The sequence below is a fragment of the Coregonus clupeaformis genome, chromosome 8, assembly GCF_020615455.1.
Source record: "Coregonus clupeaformis isolate EN_2021a chromosome 8, ASM2061545v1, whole genome shotgun sequence".
Lineage (NCBI taxonomy): Eukaryota > Metazoa > Chordata > Actinopteri > Salmoniformes > Salmonidae > Coregonus > Coregonus clupeaformis.
Genome location: NC_059199.1, coordinates 34,529,286 through 34,555,304, shown reverse-complemented (window position 1 = coordinate 34,555,304; position 26,019 = coordinate 34,529,286). Strand labels below are relative to the sequence as shown.

Below are 26,019 nucleotides of genomic sequence, written 5' to 3'. Positions count from 1 at the left end.
GAAAAGTCCATACTTGAGAAGTTAAATAATTTGTATCATATATTTGGTTGAATTCGTTTAACTAGTCTGATTTTACCCATCAAGATGGTACGACCTTCGACGAACCTTTTGAGGATTACACAATGCGTCTTAATATTTGTCATCTCAGGTAAGATAATGCATCCAGTTAAGTAAATACAACATTATTGTTGCTTTATGGAAAAAGGAAGGAGAAATGTTTCTGTGGCTTGAATTTTGAAAAATGTCACACTTGATTTGCCCTAACAAAAAATGTTTCAGCCCCTACAAAAAATGTGACTGGTGATTGTCTTGGCGTTGAGTCAGGTGTATTTGCCTGATTTTAAGTGGGAAAAGATGCCATATATTCTGTGACTTGATAATACTATTATTTTGAAATATATTCAATTCAATCTACTTTGGTTTGACTCATTTGAGCTAAAAGGAAAATGGTCCTTGTATACTGTAATCCTAGTCCCAACCATAAATGGCTTGCATAATAATGGCAGTGATGGAATCACTCAAGAGTGTTCTCTACAGACAGAACTCCATGAGTTGAGCATCCCACAACAACTAATTAGCAAAGTCAATCTAAGTGCGAACACTTTTGAGAGGGATGTTGTACTTCAATTGATGTCTGATGCGAATAGAGTAATTGAAAGCTAAAGAGTAATGAGGAAAGAGTAATCCGATACACATTGAATTCTATGTCGGGCATAAACGAGCATTTGGGTGAGGAACGTTTCCTCTCACGACCTCTATAAGCCAGAATGTTAAATAAAATGAGATTTCAATTTACTTTACAGGTTGTACGTGTGGTTGGTCCTTTTGCAGGTAGGAATGTGAGACAATATATCCACAGGAAAGTATAATTACATCAACCTTTCAAAGCGCTGGTAGTGCGTTCAGATTCGTATCAGTTGAAGCAAGATGAAAATACATGCACGAGACGTTTGCATACTTGCCAAGCACGTGTTTACATGGTTCTGCGCATGCTTCAGGTGATAGAAATCTGAACGCACTACAAGCGCTTTGAAAAGTTGAAGAAATCTGAACGCACTACAAGCGCTTTGAAAAGTTGATGTAATTATACTTTCCTGTGGATATATTGTCTCACATTCCTACCTACAAAAGGACCAACCGCACGGACAACTGGTAAAGTAAGTAAAAATACAATTTTATTAAACAGTCGTCAGGCTATCTCAAACTATACAGCCAACAGCTAGCTCTAAGTGTGCTACAGATGTAGGATCTTAATCTCTTTTGCTGCTGAGAATATTCCTGCACTTTACTGACTTTATTGTCCCCATAAGGAAATGTTGTTGCAGTATCATGTACATGTTTAAAGTGACGTTTAAATACAGTAGACAACAAATTGACAATACAAAATTCATAAGTTACATACACAGCAGGAAATGCAAACTTGTAGTGTATTCAAGATTTAAAAAGGCTTCTAACGTTCGTAATTTCCACTTTAAAATGACAGACTTGATTTGCCCTAATGAAAAATGTATCAACCCTTACAAAAAGTGTCCATTAATTATAATCAACATAATAATTCGCATTTCCTGTTGCTGCAGGCTAATTTTCCTGCTGTAGCAAAATGGCTCAAATTAAGACCCTACATCTATCTGTAAGCACTTTAGGCTACCTCAAATATCCTCTGATTCCCAAGATTAAAGTTTGTCCATGTTACACTCACAGCCTTAATTTATCCACTTGAGTAAGGTGTATATTTTGCTTCCCACAGGTGCCCTGTCTGCCAGCTTCTTTCGAGTGCCCCGCTCAGTCACCCCAGCGGGTATGAGCACCACCCCCACAGCAAAAATGGCCTACCAGATCTGCATGGAGATCACCAATCGGGTCTTCAATGACTCCCTATTGAATCCAAATTCCGAGGACTACAAGAAAATGTATGACGAGGTCAACCAATTGGTAAGATTGAGAACCATAGTCATATGACTTTTCATAGATCTGAAAAGTCATAGTCAATCGATCAATAATATAATAATACTTTTAGCAAAAATGTTTATTTTCAATTCACAATCTGTAGAAACAATGAGAATAGAAAGGTTCAGAACTTTTGTAAGACATCACAGTACAGTTGAAATATATATATGGCAAATATAAATCCTATATGGATGGTGTTAGGAGATAGATGGGAGGTGTTGAATGGAATTGAAGGATGGGACTAATAACAACTAACAACAAATAATAACAAGATAACTAATAATGTAAGCATACTGTGTCCATAATAAGTATATAGGTTGTAGGTTGGGAGCTTTTGTGAAAGAGCACAGTTAGAAAGATATGGCATATAGAAGCAAACCGGATGGACATCATGAAAATGATCGGAGAGGTTGAGAGTAGAAGAAGTTCAGGAGAAAAAACAAACAAAATATAATTATTGTAAAATTGACTGTGTCCATAAAATGTAGATAGTAAGTATAAACTGGAAGTAGAGGCCTAAGCATTGTTGTTCACTAGTTTACTCCAAGTAGGGAAAGGGTGGCGGGGTTGGAAAGTAATAAAGGGGAATATATATATATATTTTAAGGATATGTATATGTGTGTATATACAGTGAAGGAAAAAAGTATTTGATCCCCTGCTGATTTTCTACGTTTGCCCACTGACAAATAAATGATCAGTCTATAATTTTAATGGTAGGTTTATTTGAACAGTGAGAGACAGAATAACAACAAAAAAATCCAGAAAAACGCATGTAAAAAATGTTATAAATTGATTTGCATTTTAATGAGGGAAATAAGTATTTGACCCCCTCTCAATCAGAAAGATTTCTGGCTCCCAGGTGTCTTTTATACAGGTAACGAGCTGAGATTAGGAGCACACTGTTAAAGGGAGTGCTCCTAATCTCAGCTTGTTACCTGTATAAAAGACACCTGTCCACAGAAGCAATCAATCAATCAGATTCCAAACTCTCCAAGGATGTCAGGGACAAGATTGTAGACCTACACAAGGCTGGAATGGGCTACAAGACCATCGCCAAGCAGTTTGGTGAGAAGGTGACAACAGTTAGTGCGATTATTCGCAAATGGAAGAAACACAAAAGACCTGTCAATCTCCCTCGGCCTGGGGCTCCATGCAAGTTCTCACCTGGTGGAGTTGCAATGATCATGTGAACGGTGAGGAATCAGCCCAGAACTACACGGGAGGATCTTGTCAATGATCTCAAGGCAGCTGGGACCATAGTCATCAAGAAAACAATTGGTAACACACTACGCCGTGAAGGACTGAAATCCTGCAGCACCCACAAGGTCCCCCTGCTCAAAAAAGCACATATACAGGCCCGTCTGAAGTTTGCCAATGAACATCTGAATGATTCAGAGGAGAACTGGGTCAGATGAGACCAAAATCGAGCTCTTTGGCATCAACTCAACTCGCCGTGTTTGGAGGAGGAATGCTGCCGATGACCCCAAGAACACCATCCCCACCGTCAAACATGGAGGTGGAAACATTATGCTTTGGGGGGGTTTTTCTGCTAAGGGGACAGGACAACTTCACCGCATCAAAGGGACGATGGATGGGGCCATGTACCGTCAAATCTTGGGTGAGAACCTCCTTCCCTCAGCCAGGGCATTGAAAATGGGTCGTGGATGGGTATTCCAGCATGACAATGACCCAAAACACACGGCCAAGGCAACAAAGGAGTGGCTCAAGAAGAGGCACATTAAGGTCCTGGAGTGGCCTAGCCAGTCTCCAGACCTTAATCCCATAGAAAATATGTGGAGGGAGCTGAAGGTTCGAGTTGCCAAACGTCAGCCTCGAAACCTTAATGACTTGGAGAAGATCTGCAAAGAGGAGTGGAACAAAATCCCTCCTGAGATGTGTGCAAACCTGGTGGCCAACTACAAGAAACGTCTGACCTCTGTGATTGCCAACAAGGGTTTTGCCACCAAGTACTAAGTCATGTTTTGCAGAGGGGTCAAATACTTATTTCCCTCATTAAAATGCAAATCAATTAATAAAATTGTTGACATGCATTTTTCTGGATTTTTTTGTTGTTATTCTGTCTCTCACTGTTCAAATAAACCTACCATTAAAATTATAGACTGATCATGTCTTTGTCAGTGGGCAAACGTACAAAATCAGCAGGGGATCAAATACCTTTTTCCCTCACTGTGTATATATATATATTTAAAAAAAGATTGAGAACCATTCCTTGAATAAACAATACCACTATGTAAACTATACCACAGCATGGGCCTATAGGCTGTTCTGGCTCGGACAAGGCTTACTTGTCCAAGGCTTGCTTACTTACTTACAGCAATTATCACAGCAGGAATGATCTCTGAAAGTGATGGTCTCATGACAATGATAGAAATGGTGGACTAATGTAGTATTTTGCAGCTTGCTGAAGTCTACGGGTGTCCTACGTGCTCAACAGGATCCGTTTATGGGGGCATTGCAACAATGACTTTCAGGTACAGTAAACTTGACTAAGTCACCTGGACTTGACTTAGACAGAAATGTCAAATTATGACTTGGAATGACTTGACTCATCTAAACTACATAAGCTCGTAAAAACTATAGCTTCAATGACGCAAGATCCTTAATGTTAAGTTTTGGTGGGTTAGGGTAGAGTTTAAAACAGACATCAATCTTTGAAACAAAATAAAAACATTGAAAATGGCTGTGCCTCACACAGGGCCCGAACATGTGATCTTCTGGTTTACAATCCGTGTTTAATGCCCGCAATCCACCTGGTTAAGGTTGTTGGATTTGTTATTATACTGTATTATCTTTAACTTTCTTAATTTTCGGAATCTTATCTTTCACAGACATGGATCAGTGATAGCAAACGCTACCATCATTTTCTACACAGAGGCTATCAATCAATGGGTGGTCAAGTTTCTGTTCCTGGAAAATATCAAAGACAAACCTTCTGCCCTCCAGATAAATACACATTATACTGAATGTAAGACATACAAATATACCAATTGTATTTTTCCATAATGTAATATTGATTGATTCATTACTCTGATAAATTGTTTTACCTGAGTGAGTTCCCCTTTTCTCTGTTCAGTTGAAGCAACACCAGTACCAGCCGTGGTTCCAAACATAACCATCCCCACCACACCTACTACAACCATAACATCTACGACTTCCATGACTACAACCACTACTACTAACCAGCCAACAACCACTCCATTGGCTACAACTACAACTACTTTTGACAAAACCATAGAAGGTCAAATTAGCGTTGTAACCCTCTCTACCACTACAGGCAGTGGAATGAGAAACGATAGTGTACGCAGTACATCCAGTCCTACATCTACGTCTTCTTCAGTGATAACCGATGGTTCAGGAGGAAACAACAGGACCAATACAACTCTTCTACCAACAACAAGTCATGGTGCAAGTACTTCACCTGGGAGGGTGGACCCAGCAAAAACCAGTAAGAGACCAACTACCTCCCCATCAAGTGGTTTTACCAAACGTCCCCTGAAGCCTTCCACCAGGCATCAGTCAAGCACCACAACTAAATCTAGCACAACTGCCAACATGGCTTCCGGGGGTAATGATGGTGGGTTCAATGACTGGGTACCAGGATGGGCCATTGCTCTGTTGGTGTTAGCCGCTGTCATCCTGCTACTCCTCATTATCATCTTCATCATGATGGTGAGTAACCTGCATGGTATTCTGGGTCCATTTGACACTTTAACGGCAATAGTTTTCCTCACTGTCTGATAGCTTTTTTATGTTACTCTCTCAACAGGTGGTGCGTTGGTGCTGTAAAAGGTCAAAAGATCTGTACACTCATGAAAGAAAGAACTTCCCCAACATCGGCTCTTTCCCAGCATATGTCTCCCATGGCCCCCAAGCCCCCATACAGGAGCAACCCAATGGAAAGACCTTTGAGACCATTGTAAGAATACCTCTAAACATGAAGTCTGATCATCTGATAATGCACTTATAGTCGTCTACCTCAACATAGCCTTTATCTGCCATTGGCTCTGGAAATTTTGAATATTACAGCTGCTAGTATTACTAATACTACATTTAGTGCAATACAATACAACTTTATCACATTGACCTGGCCCCCTATGTACATTTTATGATACTTATTATAATCAATAACAAAGGAATAGAAACAATAATACTTTTGATAATCTACAATCCAGCTTCCTCTTTAATCTCAGAGGCCTTCCTTTTGGCCTTTGGTCTTCCTTTGGGGCTATCTCTGAGTAAAGTTTGTTATCAAAGCACTCTAGTGTCTGGATGTAACAACTCAAGTGCATCTTGTTGTCAAAAGCTGTGGTTATCTGTATTAGCCACAAATGGAAGGAACCATATAGTGGGGAAAACAAATGAGGCATACCTCTACAAAACCACGTCAAGGCAACATCTGCAAACTGAAAAGTCAGAGTGAAAGACTTTAATCCAAATATTTGAAAAGTGTTAAAAAGTGAATTGGACTAACAATGCTGAATGGATTTCATGAAATTCGCCTACACCATTTTTGCATACGTTTAGTGAGAATGGGATAATCTGACAATAGACATTAGAGGAAGGGGTTTTTAAATAGGAAGTTCTGAAATGAATGCATCTGTCTGATACTGAGTTATATCTCTCAACAGGATGACCCACGAAAGAAGAATAAAACAGGCATGTACATAGTGAACCCCTGAGCAGGAAGATGTGGAGGTGACATACCAACAGGTATCTAAATCCAACACAGCTCCTGATTGGTGGTTTTAACAGACCCACAATCTAAGACCGTTCTGGATTGGTTGTGAATGTTATGTCACTCTAAAATACGGCTTAAAATATAATTGACCTGTGACATACAAATAACATATTGCTCAGGATAGTTGTGACAGCCACGTTTTGCGTATTCAAGTTCAGGTACATATGGATACATGAATCGAATGATGTCTGCAGGTTCCACCTGTTGACAGTATCCATATCCCATTGTCCAAATCTATTACGTTTCCCAGTTGTCATCATAGCAATAAGAATAAAGTTCCAAGACATTTGCAAAACACAAAGAGCAGAATCGAAAGGACTGAGAAAGGAGGAGGGGCCAGAAAGCTTTGGGCTCAAGTGCTTACCACAGGGACAAATGGGTAGAGCGAGCCCTTTCACCTTAAACAAATTAAACCAAGCCACACAGTACACAGCCATATAATCCAAATAACAGGGGAGAAGCATAACGTAAGCAAATGCATTCATCTGTGCTCTTTGCTATTGTTATTAATACAAATGAAGTCAACCTCATAATACTGTTCTACAATGGCTTTTACATTGCAGTACATTACACACAAGCAGAGCACACAAATACATTAAACTATTCAAAATACAATACACAGTGGAGGGAGTTAAAGGAAATAGTCAGTTAATCACATTACAGGAATTTATGCAAATCATTTGCAGCACGATCATGGCCAAGATATATTTGAGGTTAAAAATGAAATAGATATGGTTTCATTGTGTTGAGTGTCAACGTGCACAGTGATGGAATGATGGAACACATTCAATCTAATTCGCAACCTGTAGTTTAGTTTTCTTGACATCCAATAGGCCTGCTATGGGCAGAGAGGGGTCAAATTAAAACAGTTTGTCTTTCCTATTTGATATCAGATTATGTTGGATCAGTACCCAGCTTGTCCATTCACAGCAACGCCCTACAATATTTTATGCATTCTTAATGCCACTATATGTCTCTCTTACAAAGGCTTATAAGTGATACTTCCTGTGAATGGCACCCAGCACCATTGTTTTGTTGGTGATTGATACCACTGTACTTACCTTGGTAGTAAAGGCGGCAGATTGACTCACACCTGCATTCTAGTGGCCCTGCCCAGTGCATGTGAATCAAATTGATAATAGCCTCAAATGTAATGGCTCAATATTGTATGGGAAGAAGCCTATACAATGCTGCCTCTCCCCACTTCCCATTATGAGTCATTCATTGGCGATATGTTCCCATATGAGGCTCAATCAAAATGAGTCATTATTTTAGACGAATTGCAAAAAAACTGGATTGTCCACCTTGTGTGTGTGTGTGTGTGTGTGTGGTTTGAATAACCTGTAATTTTCAGTGTAAATGACCAGTAAATGTGTTCAATGAGAATATGTAATATTGGCATAAACAAGCAATTAAATTATTGGGAAAATCAACAGTAGGGCCTTGGTTCCATACTATGGGTGAGGATGTTTATTAATAGGTCTGGTCAAGCCAAACCCCCTTGAAACATATTAACATGCTTGATGAATAAAATAATAATCTATCTGATATGATAGATATGAATGATAATCATTATTTATTTTTACAGGTAAACTCTGGTCAGCAGAACAAGAACAGATAAAGATGAGCTACAAGCAAAACCAAGTCACAGCCTCTGTAAATATTTATAGTTTGTTAGGAATTTAGTATGTTAAGGATGAAAATGATCGGAATGAATGGTTTCATACTTTTTTATTTATGACACTTGTTTGCACATAAATATTGGGCAACCTTGCTAGTATTTTTATTACTCTATATGACGTCATCATCTTTGACCCTGTTATCAACACAACCAGCGTCTTTTTTGAGTGTGTTATATTCTGACTTTCCATTTGTACTAATAAATATTGGTACAAATATCTCAAGTTTTGCTTTGCATCTTGTGTAACTGTTCAATTGTATAATGCTAAAGATTATTGTTAAAAAATATACAGTATGTGAAAATCAAAGAGTGCATTCCTTAATTGTTCAGATATTTGAATAGGGAGTTTACAGTAATAATGTGATATCTTGCAAAATGGAAATAGATGGAGGGCTGAATCCTAAGAGATCATTGATGTCAATGGAAGATTAGCAAAAACTCAAGTTACATGCACAGATCTTAAGTTAGCTTTGGGAGTTGAGCACTACACATGTAAATAGAAGTAAAATCATTAGTGTCCTGGATTTCTGTGTATTGAGTTTGTATCACATCATGTTATGTACAATTTAATAGAATACTTAATTGTGTCCTCATTAAAGTGACAGTTCACTCCAACATAAAAGTTGGTATTTTTTTACCTTAAAAGTAGTTTAATGTAGAAATAAGTACATGCTTCAAGTCATCTGATCTGAAGTCATTCACAATGCATGCAATCCCAAATGTCCTTTGGTTTACATTACGTTTGGTTGAGGCATTATTGATTTACAGATATAGGATGTGGGCTGGTACAAAGTACTGCTTACCTGTCCATGTAATCTACACACCACACCCTTAAAGGAAGGACACACCTTTTAAATGGGAAATTCATATTTATTTGAGCCCAATGCGAATACAATTAGCATTACATAAGCAGACAGGTTGTTTAGCATGTGTGGTATAGTAGTCCCCTGTAGCTCAGTTGGTAGAGCATGGTGCTTGCAACACCAGGGTTGTGGGTTCGTTTCCCACGGGGGGCCAGTATGAAAATGAAAATGTATGCACTCACTAACTAACTGTAAATCGCTCTGGATAAGAGCGTCTGCTAAATGACTCAAATGTATATGAGTAATATGTGAATGACACGATGCTCCAAGAAAATTATATTTCTCTCAATCCATCTCACTGTAAGGTGGAGGTGGTTTGATGAAGTACTTTGATAGATTAACTATATTCGCATGATGAGTAAACCTGACTGAGATCTGAAAACTTGTGCTTTATATTGCTTTTTTAATCATTATTAAATATTAAATTAAGATTAAATGCTTTATTAAATATTGTGGCATGTTTTGTCTTGCACAAAAAAAGGAAAAAAACTCCAATAAAATATAGGAAAACCAAATATGTATTTATGTGTATTATGCTTTAGTAAGACTTTAGCTCAGCAGGCTAACCGTCTGTTGGAGTGCAGACGTTCAAAGCCAGGTTCAAACCCAGTTGGTACCACAGGTGTATGTATATGTCCGGAATAAGAAGGATATATATAAATATAATAAGCCTGTGAAAATCTTCCTTTACAACCATGAACACCAAATCCACATTGTGTTTGTGCACTATGAGTTGTAAAGGACAGGGTCAATACATGATGGGGAATGTCAACAGTCTACAGAATAAAACAGACTTTCAGGCCGTAATCCCTCTAAGCTTTACACAAATACTCAGGTGTGTTCAGCTGAGCTCTTCCTGTCGTACGTGCTCCCAGTGTGATTGTAATGAGATGGTTTTGAGAAAACGTAATAATTTTGGTGCAAAAGACCCTCAACCAGAACCATGTAATCCATTGAATATATTTCCATTCCATTTTTTGTTCCAAACATGTTGCAAACGAACACACATAGAAAACTTGATATGCCTATTTTGGCCCATTCAATGTGAATTCTTCAATATCTAACTTTTATGTGCGTTCCTTATTCATAACTGTGTTGTTTGGAACTCATATGGAACTAGAAATGGATTTAATCATTCCATGGATCACACAGGCCACCCACAATCACGGGGGGCTGTTTTTTTGGAGCTCACAGCTTTCGACAGTTACTCCTCCCCATACCCTAAACGTCATTATAACTTTGGAGGCTTGGGTAAAACCGTTTCTATACCATTAATTGTCATATGTGATTATATATAAAATACCTGGATGTGTAGTTTTTATACGTTAGTTAGACAGATAAAGACAGTCAACTAACAAGCCAACTTAATACTATTTTAATACATTTGATTTATTTTTCATTGACTGTCTTTGGGTACTATTGTATTCCTGTACATTGTTTCTATAACATTGTTTCTGTTAACAAAACATAAACACAACATGCAACCATTTCAAAGATTTTACTGAGTTACAGTTCATATAAGGAAATCAGTCAATTTTAAATCAATTCATTAGGCCCTAATCTATGGATTTACATTTACATTTTAGTCATTTAGCGGACACTCTTATCCAGAGCGACTTACAGTTAGTGAGTGCATACCTTTTGTTTATATATATCCTTTTTTTCATACTGGCCCCCTGTGGGAAACCAACTGAGCTACATGGGATTTCACATGAAAGGGAATACAGATATGCATTTGTTGGTTACAGATACCTTTAAAAAAAGGGTATGGGCATGGATCAGAAAACCAGTCAGTATCTGGTGTGACCACCATTTGCCTAATGCAGCATGACACATCTCCTTCACATAGAGTTGATCAGGCTGTTGATTGTGGCCTGTGGAATGTTGTCCCACTCCTCTTCAATGGCTGTGCGAAGTTGCTGGATATTGTCGGGAACTGAAACACGCTGTCGTACACGACAATGGGCCTCAGGATCGCGTCACAGTATCTTCGTACATGCAAATTGCCATCAATAAAATGCAATTGTGTTCGTTGTCCGTAGCTTATGCCTGCCCATAATATAACCCCAACGCCACCATGGGGCACTTTGTTCACAACATTGACATCAGCAAATTGCTCACCCACACGGCGCCATACACGTGGTCTGCGGTTTTGAGGCCGGTTGGACGTACTGCTAAATTCTCTAAAACGACATCGGAGGCGGCTTACGGTAGAGAAATGAACATTCAATTCTCTGGCAACATGCCAATTGAACGCTTCCTCAAAACTTGAGACATCTGTGGCATTGTGTTGTGTGACAAAACTACACATTTTAGATTGGACTTTTATTGTTCCCAGCATAAGGTGTACCTGTGTAATGATCATGCTGTTTAATCTTGATGAGCCACACCTGTCAGGTGGATGGATTATCTTGGCAAAGGAGAAATGATCACTAAGAGGGATGTAAACAAATTTGTGCACAAAAGTTGAGAAAAATAAGCTTTTTGTGCGTATGAAACATTTCTGGGATCTTTTATTTCAGCTCATGAAACATGGGAGCAACACTTTTTTACATGTTGTGTTTTTGTTCAGTGTATTCAGTTGAAACAAATGATTTTTTCGGAAGATAGTCTTTTACTGGACCCATCTGATGCTGACAATGTCAGTCATTCATTTCCCTATGTTACTACGAGCATAGAGCATTACAATAGTGGGCAACATTAAATGTAATTCTTTCAATGGACACTGTAGCAATGCTCTATTGATCTTAAATATCTCATTATCATGGCACTGGTCAAAATGATAAGACACATCAACTACAGCAAACTGTTTCACACACAGTTATTCTTAATGACGATAGCCTGACGATAGAATGTTTAAGGGCATTATTTCATCAGGTCAATTTGCATGATGATCAATTGGTACTCCATTGAGAACGGAGAGTCGAAAATAGAATTGGAGTCATAGGATCCAAAAGGCCACGTACACAATGCAGGGTGTAGCCAAGTACAATACCAATGAGACCATAAGAATATACCCACACTTAGAAAATGAGACACATGCACACGCACACCTGCACCTTTCCATAAAATCCTTGTTTTGGTATACAAAAACACATTCACACATCATGCACACTCAACATGGGCTCAGCTTTGTATCACATTCTAGAGTCTTGAGTGTCTTACAACTGTGTAATACAAGGGGATTAATTACAGGATGTGGAAATTGAAATAATTACATTATTTACTCTACCATGTTAACAATCCATGATTAGATGGTACTAGCTTCCCCGAACCAAAAGTTGAATTCTGTAGAGAATAGAAGTCTTTAGAATGTTTTGGCTTTTTTTGGTTACCTGTCAATGTTTATAGATACTGTATCCAAGAACACTTGCGTCTGTGATCATCATATTTTGAGTTTTTTATCTTACTTTCACGTTACATCCATCATGTCTAGTGACCCCAGTTATGCTTTGTAAATAGTAAGCTAACATATGGAATTGTTTTAAGATGGTCATACGAATTGAATAATACATTCATAAAAAAATGTATCATAAGGAATAAGGTTTTGAAGTGTATGTCCTATATCTAGGAGATACTGTATAAAAAAGCTTGTTTTTTAAAAATACATATTTAACCCCTTATTTTTGATGGCACAAAACTACCTCCATACTTCCATTCGTTTGTAGGCCAAACCATTTGGACGCTACAGAAGTTTTCGTGAGAAGACCGATTTTCGGGATGTCTCATGGTCTGACAAACACTGCTGTAGCTCGGCCAACTTCCAGTGCAGATGCGGAAGGACGACATAGGCGAATGAGGTGGATTGAGATGCAGCCCATGCAAAAAATTATCACGTTTCAGGAGAAGACCCAGATGCAGACATTGTCGAAGTAACAAAAGTTTATTACAAAAACGGGGCAGGCAAACGACAGGTCAAGGGCAGGCAGAGGTCAGTAATCCAGATCAGAGTCCAAAAGGTACAGAACGGCAGGCAGTCTCAGGGTCAGGGCAGGCAGAGGTCAATAATCCAGGGTGGTGTGACAAGGTACAGAACGGCAGGCAGGCTCAGGGTCAGGGCAGGCAGAATGGTCAAAACCGGGAAAACTAGAAAACAGGAACTTGAGAAAGACAGGAGCAAGGGGAAAACCATTGGTAGGCTTGACGAAACAAAACGAACTGGCAACAGACAAACAGAGAACACAGGATAAATACACTGGGGATAATGGGGAAGATGGGCGACACCTGGAGGGGGGTGGAGACAATAACAAAGACAGGTGAAACAGATCAGGGTGTGACAAAAATATACAATATACCTAGCTTCAACTGACGGATTTGGATCTTTAAAAAAAGTATATATGTTACTTAGATTGACGCATGTGTGCTGACATGCAAAACATTTTGGGACTATACCAACAACGGACTACTGAAAGAAATACCAAAATATCGTTTTTGGGTGGAGTTTTCCTTTAAGGTCTCAAAATGGTCTAGAACAGGGGTGTCAAACTCATTTTAGCTCAGGGGCCACATGGAGGAAAATCTATTCCCAAGTGGGCCAGACCGGAAAAATCATGGTATATATAACTTAAAAACAACAACTTCAGATTGTTTTCTTTGTTTTAATACGATCAACATACAACATAAAGCTGGAGCCTGAGGACAGTGTGTCCAAAATAGTACAAGCACAACATCACTATTAATCATAAAACACATCAAGTTTATTTGAAAATTCTAAAGAAAAAGAACACACAAACACACAATGCCTCAGTGATTAACAGAACTGTTTCACAGATCACAGAACTATATCAGGGTGTCATTTCTCAGGCAGAAATGTAGATAAAAATAATGAAATCCTGTTCCCCAAACAAGTGCAAGAACCACAGAGTCAAGAATAGGTTAAATCAGGGGTGTCAAACTCATTTTAGCTCAGGGGCCACATGGAGGAAAATCTATTCCCAAGTGGGCCGGACCGGAAAAATCATGGTATATATAACTTAAAAACAACAACTTCAGATTGTTTTCTTTGTTTTAATACGATCAACATACAACATAAAGCTGGAGCCTGAGGACAGTGTGTCCAAAATAGTACAAGCACAACATCACTATTAATCATTAAACACATCAAGTTTATTTGAAAATTCTAAAGAAAAAGAAAACACAAACACACAATGCCTCAGTGATTAACAGAACTGTTTCACAGATCACAGAACTATATCAGGGTGTCATTTCTCAGGCAGAAATGTAGATAAAAATAATGAAATCCTGTTCCCCAAACAAGTGCAAGAACCACAGAGTCAAGAATAGGTTAAATATACAAATAAAATAAAATCAATTAAAAACAATAGCACATCAACATAAAAACATATAAACATAAAGCTGGAGCCTGAGGACAGTGTCCAAAAGCACAACATCACTATTAATCATAAAACACCTCAAGTTATTTGAAAGTTCTGAGGACAAAGAACACACAAACACACAATGCCTCAGTGATTAACAGAACTGTTTCACAGATCACAGAACTATATCAGGGTGTCATTTCTCAGGCAGAAATGTAGATACAAATAATGAAATCCTGTTCCCCAAACAAGTGCAAGAACCACAGAGTCAAGAATAGGTTAAATATACAAATAAAATAAAAGCAATTAAAAGCAATAGCACATCAACATAAAAACATATAAATAATAATATGCCATTTCGCAGACGCTTTTATCCAAAGCGACTTACAGTCATGCGTGCATACATTATTTATTTTTTTGTGTATGGGTGGTCCCGGGGATCGAACCCACTACCTTGGCGTTACAAGCGCCGTGCTCTACCAGCTGAGCTACAGAGGACCACATAAACATAAAGCTGGAGCCTGAGGACAGTGTCCAAAAGCACAACATCACTATTAATCATAAAACACCTCAAGTTATTTGAAAGTTCTGAGGACAAAGAACACACAAACACACAATGCCTCAGTGATTCACAGAAGTATATCACAGATCACAGAACTATATCAGGGTGTCATTTCTCAGGCAGAAATGTAGATAAAAATAATGAAATCCTGTTCCCCAAACAAGTGCAAGAACCACAGAGTCAAGAATAGGTTAAATATACAAATAAAATAAAATCAATTAAAAACAATAGTACATCAACATAAAAACATATAAACATAAATCTGAAAGCGTTGCTCAAACTCCCGTAACAGTCCCGTAATTTTATCTTTGAACCGCTTCATGTCTGCCACATGTTGGGTCGCGCACACATTTTTCAGACAGGGGAAGTGAGCTGCATCACCACCGGCAAGTTGCGTCTCCCACAATGACAGCTTCAACTTGAAAGAACGTATGCTGTCATAATACTGCGTGACAACTTTGTTGCGCCCTTGCAGCTGTTTGTTCAATTTATTCAGGTGCTCTGTAACATCCACCATAAATGCAAGGTCCTGCATCCATTCTGCGGAATGAAATTCTAACACTGGTTTGCCCTTTTCTTCCATGAACTGTTCAATTTCTTCTCGTAAATCAAAGAAACGCCTCAGCACAGCACCTCGGCTTAACCATCTTACCTCAGTGTGGTATGGCAGGCCATAGATGTGGTCTTTCTCTCTGAGAAGGCTGTCAAACTGACGGTGATTCAGGCTTCTGGATCGGATGAAATTAACAGTTTGGATGACCACCTTCATGACGTTATCCATCTTTAATGACTTGCAACACAAAGCCTCCTGGTGCAAAATACAGTGAAAAGTCAAAAAATCACATCCTCCATTTGCAGATTGCACTTTCTCTCTGAACTTTGTCACAATGCCTGCTTTTTTCCCGATCATAGCACCATCTGTAGCCAGGCTGACAGCGCGGGACCAGTCCACTCCGACCCTGTCCAGCGCGCCGACGAGTGCGGTAAAAATATCAGCTGCTGTCGTTGTATCTGTCATCGGCACCAACTCCACGAACTCCTCGGTGACGGTCAATGTGTCATCAACTCCGCGGATGAAAATGGCCAGTTGTGCAACATCTGTAATGTCCGTGCTTTCATCAATTGCAACCGAAAACGCAATAAATGACTTTACTTTTTGCTTCAACTGGCTGTCCAAATCCACTGAAAGATCGGAAATCCTGTCTGCAACTGTGTTTCTTGTCAGGCTGATATTTGCAAAAGCCTGCCGCTTTTCAGGGCACACAATCTCCGCTGCCTTCATCATGCATGTTTTTACAAATTCACCCTCACTAAATGGTTTTGAAGCCACTGCGATTTCATTAGCAATGAGGTAGCTAGCTTTCACTGCAGCGTCACTGATGTCTCAGCTGTGAGTAAACACAGACCGCTGTTTCTTCAGACCCGCCAACAGTTCATTCACCTTCTCTCATCTCCGCTGTCCTTGAAAGTTGTCATATTTGTCGGCATGAAGACTCACATAGTGGCGACAAAGGTTATATTCTTTCAGCACTGCAACATGCTCTGAACACACCAAACATACAGCTTTCCCATTCAATTCCGTGAATAAATAGGATGACAATTTTTCTTGGAACACTCTGCACTCTGCGTCCACTTTTCTCTTTTTTGACAGAGACATATTGGGGCAATGAGGGTGCCAAAGCACATAATGTTAAAAGTAGAAGCCGTAATAAATATCGCGGGCAAAACAAAGTAGCTCATTGGCTGCACGTGCTTGACCTACTTGCTCTGCCCCGGTATAAACAGTTTGCTTGCTTAACACAATTGCTATTGCGCCATCCAATGGACGCAATTGGAACAGCAGTTTATTTTATTGAAAAATTGCAGCGCATTTTTATACTTTACAATTTTTTTAATTCATTTTTTATTTTTTTTTAATCATCTCGCGGGCCGGATTAAACCCGTTTGCGGGCCTGATCCGGCCCGCGGGCCGGACGTTTGACACCCCTGGTCTAGAACATATCAAAGGTTAAACAATTGGAGGATTAATGGAGGAGCAATTCAGCGGGGGCTTCTAACAATCACGGATTACAAAAAGAAAGCCAGTCATGTCGCAGACACCAACGCCGCCCTACCGGATGAGCTAAACACCTTTTTTTTATGCTTCGAGCAAAATGACTCTGAGCTGCAGAGGAGAGCCCCTGAGGACAACGAGGACTATGTGTAAGTGATTTAAAAGTGTTAGCCCTCGCAAGGCTGCCGGCCCAGACAGCATCCCTAGTTGTTCCCTCAGATCATGTGCAGACCAGCTAGCTGTTGTGTTTTCAGACATTTTCTCTCTCTAGCTCAGGCCGTCATAGCCACCTGCTTCAAGGTGTCCACTGTCATCCCAGTGCCCAAGAAAGGGAAAGTAACTGAACTGAATGACTACCGACCCGTAGCACTCACTTCCATCATCATGAAGTGCTTCGAGAGGCTAGTCAAAAACTACATCACCTCCTCCCTCCCCGACACACTCGACCCTCTCCAATTCGCCTACCGCCCCGACAGATCCATGGACGACGCAATCGCCATTGCACTACAAACTGACCTCACCCAGCTGGACAAGCGGAATGCGTATGTGAGGATGCTGTTCATCGACTAAAGCTCGGCCTTCAATACCATAGTGTCCTCTAAGCTCACCACAAAGCTCACAGCCCTGGGACTGAACTCCTCCCTATGAAACTGGGTCCTGGACTTCCTGACGGGCCACCCCCAGGTGGTGAAGGTAGGCAACATTATCTTCTCCACACTGATCTATACCCACGACTGCGTGGCCTCACACAGTTCCAACTCCATCATCAAGTTCGCTGATGACACGACAGTAGTAGGTCTGATTACCAATCACGACGAGACGGCCTACAGGGAGGAGGTAGGCACTCTGACCGTGTGGTGCCAGGTAAACAACCTCTCCCTCAATGTCAGCAAAACAAAGGATCTGATTGTGGAACCAGGCAGGGCATGCCCCCATCCTCATCAACGGGTTTGCCGTGGAGACGGTAAAAAACATCAAGTTCCTCGGCGTACACATCTCCGAGGAGCTGAAATGGTCAAACCACACGGACACCATGGTGAAGAAGGCACGACAGCGACTCTTTAACCTCAGGAGGCTGAAGAAATTCAGCCTGTCCCCGAGGGCCCTCACAGGATTCTACAGGAGCATCATAGAGAGCATACTGTCGGGCTGCATCACAGCTTGGTATGGCAACTCCCCCGCCGCTGACCGCAAGGCACTACAGAGGGTGGTACATTCAGCCGAACGCACCATTGGGTACACACTGCCTGCCCTCCAGGACACCTACAACACCAGGTGTCGCAGTTAGGCCAAGAAGATTGGTATGGCAACTCCACCGCCGCTGACTGCAAAATATGATATACAGTGGGGGAAAAAAGTATTTAGTCAGCCACCAATTGTGCAAGTTCTCCCACTTAAAAAGATGAGAGAGGCCTGTAATTTTCATCATAGGTACACGTCAACTATGACAGACAAATTGAGGAAAAAAAATCCAGAAAATCACATTGTAGGATTTTTAATGAATTTATTTGCAAATTATAGTGGAAAATAAGTATTTGGTCACCTACAAACAAGCAAGATTTCTGGCTCTCACAGACCTGTTACTTCTTCTTTAAGAGGCTCCTCTGTCCTCCACTCGTTACCTGTATTAATGGCACCTGTTTGAACTTGTTATCAGTATAAAAGACACCTGTCCACAACCTCAAACAGTCACACTCCAAACTCCACTATGGCCAAGACCAAAGAGCTGTCAAAGGACACCAGAAACAAAATTGTAGACCTGCACCAGGCTGGGAAGACTGAATCTGCAATAGGTAAGCAGCTTGGTTTGAAGAAATCAACTGTGGGAGCAATTATTAGGAAATGGAAGACATACAAGACCACTGATAATCTCCCTCGATCTGGGGCTCCATGCAAGATCTCACCCCGTGGGGTCAAAATGATCACAAGAACGGTGAGCAAAAATCCCAGAACCACAGGGGGGGACCTAGTGAATGACCTGCAGAGAGCTGGGACCAAAGTAACAAAGCCTACCATCAGTACAACACTACGCCGCCAGGGACTCAAATCCTGCAGTGCCAGACGTGTCCCCCTGCTTAAGCCAGTACATGTCCAGGCCCGTCTGAAGTTTGCTAGAGTGCATTTGGATGATCCAGAAGAGGATTGGGAGAATGTCATATGGTCAGATGAAACCAAAATAGAACTTTTTGGTAATAAATAATAATAATAATATGCCATTTAGCAGACGCTTTTATCCAAAGCGACTTACAGTCATGCGTGCATACATTTTTTGTGTATGGGTGGTCCCGGGGATCGAACCCACTACCTTGGCGTTACAAGCGCCGTGCTCTACCAGCTGAGCTACAGAGGACCACCAGTAAAAACTCAACTCGTCGTGTTTGGAGGACAAAGAATGCTGAGTTGCATCCAAAGAACACCATACCTACTGTGAAGCATTGGGGTGGAAACATCATGCTTTGGGGCTGTTTTTCTGCAAAGGGACCAGGACGACTGATCCGTGTAAAGGAAAGAATGAATGGGGCCATGTATCGTGAGATTTTGAGTGAAAACCTCCTTCCATCAGCAAGGGCATTGAAGATGAAACGTGGCTGGGTCTTTCAGCATGACAATGATCCCAAACACACCGCCCGGGCAACGAAGGAGTGGCTTCGTAAGAAGCATTTCAAGGTCCTGGAGTGGCCTAGCCAGTCTCCAGATCTCAACCCCATAGAAAATCTTTGGAGGGAGTTGAAAGTCCATGTTGCCCAGCGACAGCCCCAAAACATCACTGCTCTAGAGGAGATCTGCATGGAGGAATGGGCCAAAATACCAGCAACAGTGTGTGAAAACCTTGTGAAGACTTACAGAAAACATTTGACCAGTGTCATTGCCATCAAAGGGTATATAACAAAGTATTGAGAAACTTTTGTTATTGACCAAATACTTATTTTCCACCATAATTTGCAAATAAATTCATTAAAAATCCTACAATGTGATTATCTGGATTGTTTTTTCTCATTTTGTCTGTCATAGTTGACGTGTACCTATGATGAAAATTACAGGCCTCTCTCATCTTTTTAAGTGGGATAACTTGCACAATTGGTGGCTGACTAAATACTTTTTTTCCCCACTGTATTTTCATTGTTTATTTAACAAAAGTGGTTTATTTAACAGAAACCCAGATTTGATGTGTGTAAAAATATGTGAACCCCTTCAGTCAATAGCTTGTGGCACCTCCATTAGCAGTGAAAACTTGGACCAAACGTCTCCTATAGCCAGTAATCAATCTCTGACATCTGTTTTGAGGGATGTTTGCCCACTCCTCCTTACAAAACTCAGCCAATTGAGTGAGGTTTGAGGGGTGTCTGGCATGAACTGCCCACTTCAGGTCCTGCCACAGCATCTTGATTGGATTTAGGGCAGGACTTTGACTTGGCCAATCTAAAACACAAATCTTCTTTCTCCTGAGCCATTCTTTGGTAGATTTGCTTGAATGCTTTGAGTCGTTGTCTTGTTGGAAGACCCATTTTCGGCCCAGCTTTAGCTCCTTGACTGATGGCCTGACGTTCTGTTCAAGAATCTCCTGGTATCCCTCAGAATTCATGGTTCCCTTAATGATGTGGCGTCGTCCAGGTCCAGAGGTGGAAAAGCAGTCCCTAGATCTTGACATTCCCACCACCATGCTTGACTGTTGGGATAAGGTTATTTTGGTGGTAGGCAGTGTTGGGTTTTCGCCAAACATAGCGGTGTTGATTGTGACCAAAAAGGTCCATTTTGGACTCATCGGTCCAGAGAACGGACTTCCAGAAACCTTCAGGTTTGTCCAGGTGGTCTCTGGCAAAGTTAAGACGGGCAGTTTGGTTCTTTTTTGACAGCAGAGGCTTCTTCCTAGCAACCCTCCCATGAATGGCATTTCGATTCAGTGTTCTTCTTATTGTTGAAGCATGCACAGTTACCTGAGATGCAACAAGGGAGGTCTGCAAATCTCTAGATGTTATGTTTGGGTTGGCGTTTACCTGATTTATTATTGTTCTTGTGGCTCTTGGGGATATTTTGGAAGGGCGTCCACTTCTAGGCTGGGTTGCTGTCATGTTAAATGCTCTCCATGTGTAAATGATTTGCCTCATAGTGGACCGATGGAGCTCAAATCTTTTTGAGATGATTGTATAGCCTTCCCCAGACTGATGTGCTCTCACTACCCTCGTCCTGATATCTTCTGAAATCTCCTTTCCTCTCGGCATGGTGTGCTTTGCATTCACCTAGATGGGTAACACCAAACTGACCAGGTTTCTTATCTCTATTTATCAATGAGTCCTGCCCAAACTCTTTCCTAACGATCTCTCCTTTGATTGGTTCATTTGGTAGCTAATTATTTACCCACCTGATTCTACCAACCGACTTCACTTAACCAATGCAACTTGGGGTTCACTTATTTTTGCGCTTGCACTAATTCCTTTTTTATTTTGTTTTTCTACTACACTCGTGATTTCCTCTACACCAACATATGGTATTGGTAAATATAAAACTGTTATGTCAGATCAAAAAGACTAGTTCTGATTAAATGAAGATTTCATGGAAAAAATACATACTTTCAAGCAGCACTGTCTATATATACAGTACCAGTCAAAAGTTTGGACACACCTACTCATTCAAGGGTTTTTCTTTATTTTTACAATTTTCTACACTCTTTGCACACTCTTGGCATTCTCTCAACCAGCTTCATGAGGTAGTCACCTGGAATGCATTTCAATTAACAGTTATGCCATGTTAAAAGTTAATTTGTAGAATTGATTTCCTTCTTAATGTGTTTGAGCCAATCAGTTGTGTTGCGACAAGGTATAGGTGGTATACAGAAGATAGCCCTATTTGGTAAAAGAACAAGTCCATATTATGGCAAGAACAGCTCAAATAAGCAAAGAGAAATGACAGTCCATCATTACTTTAAGACATGAAGGTCAGTCAATACGGAACATTTCAAGAACTTTGAAAGTGTCTTCAAGTGCAGTCACAAAAACCATCAAGCACTATGATTAAACTAGCTCTCATGTGGACCGCCACAGGAAAGGAAGACCCAGAGTTACCTCTGCTGCAGAAGACAAGTTTATTAGAGTTAACTGCACCTCAGATTGCAGCCCAAATAAATGCTTCACAGAGTTCAAGTAACAGACACATCTCAACATCAACTGTTCAGAGGAGACTGCGTGAATCAGGCCTTCATGGTCAAATTGCTGCAAAGAAACCACTACTAAAGGTCACCAATAAGAAGAAGAGGCTTGCTTGGGCCAAGAAACACGAGCAATGGACATTAGACCGGTGGAAATCTGTCCTTTAGTCTGAGTCCAAATGTGAGATTTTTGGTTCCAACCGCTGTGTCTTTGTGAGACGCAGAGTAGGTGAACAGATTATCTCTGCATGTGTGGTTACCACCGTGAAGCATGGAGGAGGAGGTGTGATGGTGTGGGGGTGCTTTACTGGTGACACTGTCAGTGATTTTTTTTAGAATTCAAGGCACTGTTAACCAGCATGGATATCACAGCATTCGGTAGCGATATGCCATCCCATCTGGTTTGCGCTTAGTTGGACTATGATTTGTTTTTCAACAGGACAATGACCCAAAACACACCTCCAGGCTGTTTAAGGGCTAATTGACCAAGAAGGAGAGTGATGGAGTGCTGCATCAGATGACCTGGCCTCCACAATCACCCGGCCTCAACACAATTGAGATGGTTTGGGATGAGTGAAGGAAAAGCAGCCAACATGTGCTCAGCATATGTGGGAACTACCTTCAAGACTGTTGGAAAAGCATTCCTCATGAAGCTGGTTGAGCGAATGCCAAGAGTGTGCAAAGCTGTCTTCAAGGCAAAGGGTGGCTACTTTGAAGAATCTAAAATCTAAAATATATTTTGATTTGTTTAACACTTTTTTGGTTACTACATGATTCCATATGTGTTATTTCATAGTTTTGATGTCTTCACTATTTTTCTACAATGTAGAAAATAGTAAAAATAAAGAAAAATCCTTGAATGAGTAGGTGTGTCCAAACCTTTGACTGGTACTGTATATATACAGTGCATTCAGAAAGTATTCAGACCCCTTAACTTTTTCCACATTTTGTTACCTTACAGCCTTATTCTAAAATAGATTTTTTTTGTTTAAATTCCCCCCATCAATCTACACACAATACTCCATTATGACAAAGAAAAAAAAATGTTTTTTGAAAGAAATTCACATTTATCAAAAATACAAAACTGAAATATCACATTAAATAAGTATTCAGACCCTTTACTCAGTACTTTGTTGAAGCACCTTTGGCAGCGATTACAGCCTAGAGTCTTCTTGGGTATGACACTACTGCCACGGTTCTCTAAGACAGAACCCAAAAGCAGACCAGGACAAGGTGAGTTGAACGAAGGTTAGTGTTTATTTACAGATTCAAAAGATGCAGAATAATCCAGGAGACGGAGAGGGTGGCGGAGATGAGTAGATGGAGGTGAAGTGGCAGATTAAATAATGGCACGGCAGGGGTTGGGTGAAGGTTCCGGGAGAATGACTGAAGACAGAAAAAAACGGAGGTAAGTACAAGGCAGGTCAACAAGGTGCAAAAACAACAAAACTAACGCTAGTACTCAGAGGCTGATACGCTGACAAAACATACTGTTAATGGCTAACGATCCGGCAGGGAATGGATGTCAGGTCAGAGCTTAAGAAGGGGTGATGATCAGGACCAGGTGTGCCGAGGCTGATGAGAAGCAGGTGCGGTTAATCGAGAGATCACCCGCCTAGCAACGTCGCCCGGCAACTGGACAGGGTGCGTTCAGGCACCTACAGGAAACAGGAGATACCGAGCAGAAAAACGGCAACACAGGCAGGAACAGACTCAGGACGCAGGGTTCATGACAGCTACGAGCTTAGCACACCTGTATTTGGGGAGTTTCTCCCATTCTTCTCTGCAGATCCTCTCAAGCTCTGTCAGGTTGGATGGGGAGCGTCGCTGCCAACCTGTCTCTCCAGAGATGTTCGATCGGGTTCAAGTCCGGGCTCTGGCTGGGCCACTCAAGGACATTCAGAGACATGTCCTGAAGCCACTCCTGCGTTGTCTTGGCTGTGTGCGTAGGGTCGTTGTCCTATTGGAAAGTGAATCTTCGCCCCAGTCTGAGGTCCTGAGCACTCTGGAGCATGTTTTCATCAAGGATCTCTCTGTACTTTGCTCCTTTCATCTTTCCCTCAATTCTGACTAGTCTCCCAGTCTCTGCCGCTAAAAAGCATCCCCACAGCATGATACTGCCACCACCATGCTTCACCATAGGGATGGTGCAAGGTTTCCTCCAGACGTGACGCTTGGCATTCGGGCCAAAGAGTTCAATCTTGGTTTCATCAGACCAGAGAATGTTGTTTCTCATGGTCTGAGAGTCCTTTAGGTGCCTTTTGGCAAACTTCAAGCACGCTGTCATGTGCCTTTTACTGAGGACTGGCTTCCGTCTGGCCACTCTACCATAAAGGCCTGATTGGTGGAGTGCTGCAGAGATGGTTGTCCTTCTGGAAGGTTCTCCCATCTCCACAGAGGAACTCTGGAGCTCCTTCAGAGTGACCATCGGGTTCTTGGTCACCTACCTGACGCTCTACGAAGAGTCTTGGTGGTTCCAAACTTCTTCCATTTAAGAATAATGGAGGCCACTGTGTCCTTGGGGACCTTCAATGCTGTAGACATTTTTTGGCGCCCTTCCCCAGATCTGTGCCCCGACACAATCCTGTCTCGGAGCTCTACGGTCAATTCCTTTGACCTCATGGCTTATGTTTTGCCCCTGACATGCATTGTCAACTGTGGGACCCTATATAGAGAGGTGTGTGCCTTTCCAAATCATGTCCAATCAATTGAATTTACCACAGGTGGACTCCAATCAAGTTGTAGAAACATCGCAAGGATGATCAATGGAAAAAGGATGCACCTGAGATCAATTTCGAGTCTCATAGCAAATGGTCTGAATGGTTATGTTAATACGATATTTCTGTTTATTTGTAATACATTTGCAAAAATGTCTAAAAACCTGTTTTCGCTTTGTGATTATGGGGTACTTTTCTCTCTCGCTCTCCTCCAACACTACTCACTATGCCCCTACTCAGATGGTAATGTGCCGTAGCAACCTTCGCTCTCTCTCTCCCGCTACTCTCTCCTCTTCCATCCTATCATCTCTTCCCTCTGCTCAATCCTTCTCCCTCCAATCTCCTGATTCTGTCTCCTTAACCCTCCTCTCCTCCCTTTCTGCATCATTTGACTCTCTATGTCCCCTATCCTCCCGGCCGGCTCGGTCCTCCCCTCCTGCTCCGTGGCTTGATTACTCATTGCGAGCTGACAGAACAGGGCTCCGGGCAGCCGAGCGGAAATGGAGGAATACTAGACTCCCTGCGGACCTGGCATCTTTTCACTCCATCCTCTCTACATTTTCTTCCTCTGTTTCTGCTGCTAAAGCCACTTTCTACCACTCTAAATTCCAAGCATCTGCCTCTAACCCTAGGAAGCTCTTTGCCACCTTCTCCTCCCTGCTGAATCCTCATTTTGAAAAGAAGGTTGACGACATCCAGAGTACGACCCTGCCTTACAAAGGAAGCGGCACAGGTCCTAATCCAGGCACTTGTCATCTCCCGTCTGGATTACTGCAACTCGCTGTTGGCTGGGCTCCCTGCCTGTGCCATTAAACCCCTACAACTCATCCAGAATGCCGCAGCCGGTCTGGTGTTCAACCTTCCCAAGTTCTCTCACGTCACCCCGCTCCTCCGCACACTCCACTGGCTTCCAGTTGAAGCTCGCATCTGTTACAAGACCATGGTGCTTGCCTACGGAGCTGTGAGGGAAACGGCACC

General features: G+C 41.3%; 1 protein-coding gene across 1 annotated transcript; it reads left to right on the top strand.

Moving 5' to 3' along the window:
* Window positions 1–1,048: 1,048 nt before the first annotated feature.
* LOC123491525 (cell wall integrity and stress response component 1-like) lies at window positions 1,049–8,914 on the top strand. The gene is made up of 8 exons (XM_045222365.1): window positions 1,049–1,157; window positions 1,748–1,932; window positions 4,367–4,440; window positions 4,798–4,934; window positions 5,043–5,638; window positions 5,736–5,885; window positions 6,598–6,679; window positions 8,296–8,914. Exons 2-7 carry the CDS (start codon window positions 1,801–1,803, stop codon window positions 6,646–6,648), a joined length of 1,140 nt encoding a protein of 379 aa, XP_045078300.1. The 5' UTR covers window positions 1,049–1,157; window positions 1,748–1,800; the 3' UTR covers window positions 6,649–6,679; window positions 8,296–8,914.
* The last annotated feature ends 17,105 nt before the right edge of the window (window positions 8,915–26,019 follow it).

What these genes read in the sequence shown, in the direction of transcription:
- LOC123491525 (XM_045222365.1), top strand. Translation starts at nt 1,801, where the DNA reads ATGAGCACCACCCCCACAGCAAAAATGGCCTACCAGATCTGCATGGAG. An exon ending in ATGACGAGGTCAACCAATTG is followed by an intron (nt 1,933 to 4,366) that starts GTAAGATTGAGA and finishes AGTATTTTGCAG; the next exon opens with CTTGCTGAAGTCTACGGGTG. An exon ending in GAAAGACCTTTGAGACCATT is followed by an intron (nt 5,886 to 6,597) that starts GTAAGAATACCT and finishes ATCTCTCAACAG; the next exon opens with GATGACCCACGAAAGAAGAA.